The 4,392-nt window shown below is 40.1% G+C and overlaps 1 protein-coding gene across 1 annotated transcript in view; it reads left to right on the forward strand.

The window, feature by feature from the left end:
- Nucleotides 1-4,392, forward strand: part of Cbr-trp-4 — a gene marked incomplete at both ends in the record, with an annotated part of 16,584 nt that overhangs the window by 2,469 nt on the left and 9,723 nt on the right. Inside the window, 5 exons of the mRNA XM_045241288.1 lie at nucleotides 347-722; nucleotides 1,043-1,147; nucleotides 1,822-2,175; nucleotides 2,664-3,206; nucleotides 3,254-3,924. Coding sequence (XP_045095211.1) covers nucleotides 347-722; nucleotides 1,043-1,147; nucleotides 1,822-2,175; nucleotides 2,664-3,206; nucleotides 3,254-3,924 — 2,049 coding nt within the window. The remainder of the gene's footprint in view (nucleotides 1-346; nucleotides 723-1,042; nucleotides 1,148-1,821; nucleotides 2,176-2,663; nucleotides 3,207-3,253; nucleotides 3,925-4,392) is intronic.

Here is a 4,392-nt window from a genome sequence, read left to right on the forward strand (position 1 = left end):
GACGATCCGGGTGTCGTTCTATTAGAGGTTTTACGGTAATTGTGCTCAAAGAGCACGTATGGGGTGGGCTTCTATAAGAGCTATTACGGCAACTTTGACGAACGCGATTTCTCGGTTACTGTAAGAGATTTCAGAAAACGGCCAACTGATAAAATGTAGGTGATATTATGATGAACAAATTATTTGTTTAAAATGTTTTGAAATCTTTCCCAAGAACCTAAAATTGGCTCAAAGTGCACTTATAAGGTGGGCTTCTATTAAAGCATTTAATGTAAAATGAATCAAAGTGCGATTCCCAGATTTTATGGCCTTCGAGATTGTTTAATTTTGTATTCTCAATTTCCAGAAGACGTCGCCAATCCCGAGAATACACAAGCACCACCACACGTCCTCAACCACCAAGCATCCCTCCTCGCCCATATGACGTCCCCATCACGGCGTCTCGAGAAAGTTCTGGATCTACAGTAACCGGATGGGACCATCGACATCGACCAAAGTCTGCTGATGAAGATAGGCAGGAATTCGAGAGAAGGCAAAGAAGAAGTGGCGGAGGAGGTGGCGGAATTCTGGCGAGAGGGCTTCGAGAAATGAATAAAATGGTGGAGGAGTTGGAACAGGCCAGTGAGGAGCCACAGACACGACAAGGCATACTTGGAACGGCGTTAGAGGATATGAAAGGGGTTACGTATCATAAGATTTATAGGAGGAGGGAGGAGCCAAAGGTGAGATATGATTTTGAAAGAATTCAGCTTAAAATCTGTGATAGAAGGAACTGTCAAGTTTGAGCTGATTTATCTCGATTTCTTTGAAAGATATCAAAAAGTGGTCAACTGATAAAATGTATGTGATGTTATGATAAACAATTTAGTAGTTAACAACTTTTTAATATCTTTGACAGGTACCGAGATAAATTGGCTCAAAGTTAAAAGACCCTTCTATTGCAGTTAGTCATTCTAATCTTCAAAAGTCTCTTAATTTTCATAATCGCTATTTTTAAAACATCTATTTTTTCAACCGAATTTTTTAAAATTCTATTTTTCAGCGCTCCCGATCGTTTGACGATAATGAGCTCTCAAATCGAGTCGGAATGATTGAGCAACTACTGAGAGATAAGGATCCACTGGAGCTTAAACAACTTGGGCTTACTGTAAGTGCCTCCGCTCCTTTTACTTCCCACCTCTATCCCATTTTAGTCGAATTTTATGGGTGGTCATAAAAAAACTGGCAAAAAATCCAATTAAACTCTTTAATAGTCCCCATCATAAAACTGACGCCATGGGTGTAAAAGGGATAAATTAAAAAAAGTACAACGTTTGGGGACCCGTATAAAACTATAAAAGTCCCGAGGCGAAAATCCGAAAAACATTGTTTTATTCTGCAATTTTAAAATGTCCCATCCGAGTACTAGTACTACTAATACAAAGAAGATTGTGAAAAAAACGAAATCGACAACTCGTAGAGAATGGTTTTTGGGAAGAACTGCGAGTTTAGAGGTAATTTTATGAAACTTCGAGCCGATTTATCTCGGTTTCATCAGAGATATCAAAAACTTTGCAACTGACAAAATATTTATCATACTATCAGCTACATTTTATCAGTTGACAAATTTTCAATATCTCTCAAAGGAACCAAGATAATTGAGCTTGTATAAGGTGGGCTTATTTTAGACGGTAGCCAATTTTGAAACCCTACGAAAGTAGTCTAGTTTTTCCATGCTTCTGAGAATTTCAGGATGTACTAAACAAAAATAGAGCTTCATTTTTGTAATGAACAACTTTTTGGTACGAATCCAACTAAGCAAGATAAGCTGTTTTATTTCAGGAACTCCTTAGCGCCGATGGCGATGTCACAACCCCTGGCCGTCCTATACCTGCCCTCCGCCGATCCTCAACCCATCTTCAAATCGGCAAGAACTCTCGAGTCATTTTTGTGCCTAAAAATCCCAGTAGAGACAGTTTGACACCACCGGACCGACATGGAAACACTCTCGGAAAACCTCCATTCCGAGAAAGTATAACTTCCCATGCGTCGTCTCATGAAGAAATGTCAAGTGAGGATTTGGCAATGGCCGATCCACAGACAAAGATTTTATATTTTGCGAAGAGAGATGAATGGGTTAATGTGGAAACTGAGATGGGCACAATCAAGAGGAGCGATTTCAGTATGGCTGATAATGTGAGTTTTTTTTTAAATGAGGTTTTTCCTACGTATTTGCTCTAGCAAGGCACTTTGATCTCAATTATCTCGGTTCCTATCAAAAGATATGAAACATTCGACTGATAAAATATTGATGAGATTCTGATAAACATTTTGTTAGTTGACTACGTTTTGATATCTTTTATAGGAACCGAGAATTTTGAATCCAAGTAATTGTGCTCCCTGTGCTTCTCTGGCGCTAAAGCGTCCTTGGTATTTTTGATCTTATTTATCTCAGTTCCTGTAAAAAATATTATAATGTTCTCAACTGATAAAATGTGAATAATATTATGATAAACATTTTATCAGTTGACAAAATGTTGTTACCTCTTATACCAAGCGAGATAATTGAGCTCAAAGTGCACATATAGAGGGTGAACCTATCGGAGCACAGCCTGATGGGTGGCTAACCGAATTTCCTCTTTTTTTAAATTGAGATCTTACAAGAAAGAACCTGAAATTTTCAGCATGGCTTCACTGCATTCCTTCTCGCTGTCAAAGCTGGAAAGGATCAAATCGTCGACAAAATGATTCGAAAAGGCGCCAGAGTGGATTACATCACCAAAGACGGCCGAAATGCCACTCATATTGCAGCCATGTATTCTGGTGTAGAGACCCTTGAACTCATTTTAAAAAGATATTCCGAGTTGCTCCGAAAAGGGGCGGGGCCTAAAAAACAGCTTGCAATCCACGTGGCTTGTGAGCGAAAATCGAAAAAAGCATTTCCAATCGTCAAGCGGATTTTGGAAGATGCCGATCAGCGAATGGCCGAAGATGGCGAGGGATCCCTCCCTATTCATTTGGCCTTCAAATTTGGAAATGTGAATATTGTGGAGCTATTGTTATCAGGACCGTCGGATGAGCAAACGAGGAAGGCTGATGGAAATGGGGATACTTTATTACATTTGGCAGCGAGAAGTGGTAGTATTGAAGCTGTGAGAACAGCGATCGCGGCTGGTTGTGATAATGCGAATGTGCAAAATTTGGTGGGACGGACGCCGCTTCATGAGGTACCCGATTTCATTAAGTAATAAGCTTAAGCCAGCTTTGTTTTTAGGTAGCCGAGGTTGGGGACCAAGGAATGCTCAAAATCATGTTCAAACTTCGCGCCGATGCAAACATCCATGACAAAGAGGACAAAACTCCAGTCCACGTGGCAGCCGAGAGAGGAGATACGCAGATGGTGGAGTCCCTAATTGATAAGTTTGGAGGATCTATCAGAGCTAGAACTAGAGATGGATCCACCCTACTCCACATCGCTGCCTGCTCAGGACATACTAGTACTGCACTGGCGTTTTTGAAAAGAGGAGTCCCTCTTATGATGCCAAACAAGAAAGGAGCACTTGGACTTCATTCTGCCGCAGCTGCTGGATTCAACGACGTCGTTAAGATGTTGATCCTTCGAGGAACCAATGTAGACGTGCGGACTCGGGACAACTACACGGCCCTTCATGTTGCTGTACAGTCTGGAAAGGCTTCTGTTGTTGAGACATTGCTGGGAAATGGAGCAGATATTCATGTGAAGGGCGGAGAGTTGGGACAGACTGCATTGCACATTGCTGCTAGTTTGAATGGACCGGAGAGTCGAGATTGTGCGATGATGTTGTTGAAGAGTGGAGGACAGCCTGATGTGGCTCAGGTCGATGGAGAGACTTGTTTGCATATTGCGGCGAGGAATGGAAATAAAGAAATTATGAGGTTGGAAAATTACAGATTTGAAAAACCACAGTTTCTTTAAAAATCAATATATTTGATCCAACTAAATTTGATGTAATAGCACTCAACCAGTACTACAAAATGATATTCATTTTCCAAAACATCGAATGAATGTTTTTCAAATACCGTAAAACCTGTAATAGAAGGCCCCCACACTGTAAACTTTAAGCCAATTTATCTCAATTCCTGTAAAAGGTAGCAAACATGTGTTAACTAATCAAATATTGGTGAAATTATGATAAACAATTTATCAGTTGACCCCTTTTTGATATCTTTCACAGCAATCTATTACAGGTTTTACGGTATTTAAAAAACATTCATTCGATTTTTTGGAAAATAAGTTTGTCTGATCTTGTAGCCCTTAAAATTTCCTACAAATCTAGTTAAAAATCAATAAATTCGAATAGTTTTGAGCCGAGTTATGCGCCTTTAAACTCTTTGAGAGACGCAGAGAAACGAGAGCACACTCGTTTCTCTGCG

Source organism: Caenorhabditis briggsae (assembly GCF_000004555.2).
Source record: "Caenorhabditis briggsae complete genome, chrI, whole genome shotgun sequence".
Classification (NCBI taxonomy): domain Eukaryota; kingdom Metazoa; phylum Nematoda; class Chromadorea; order Rhabditida; family Rhabditidae; genus Caenorhabditis; species Caenorhabditis briggsae.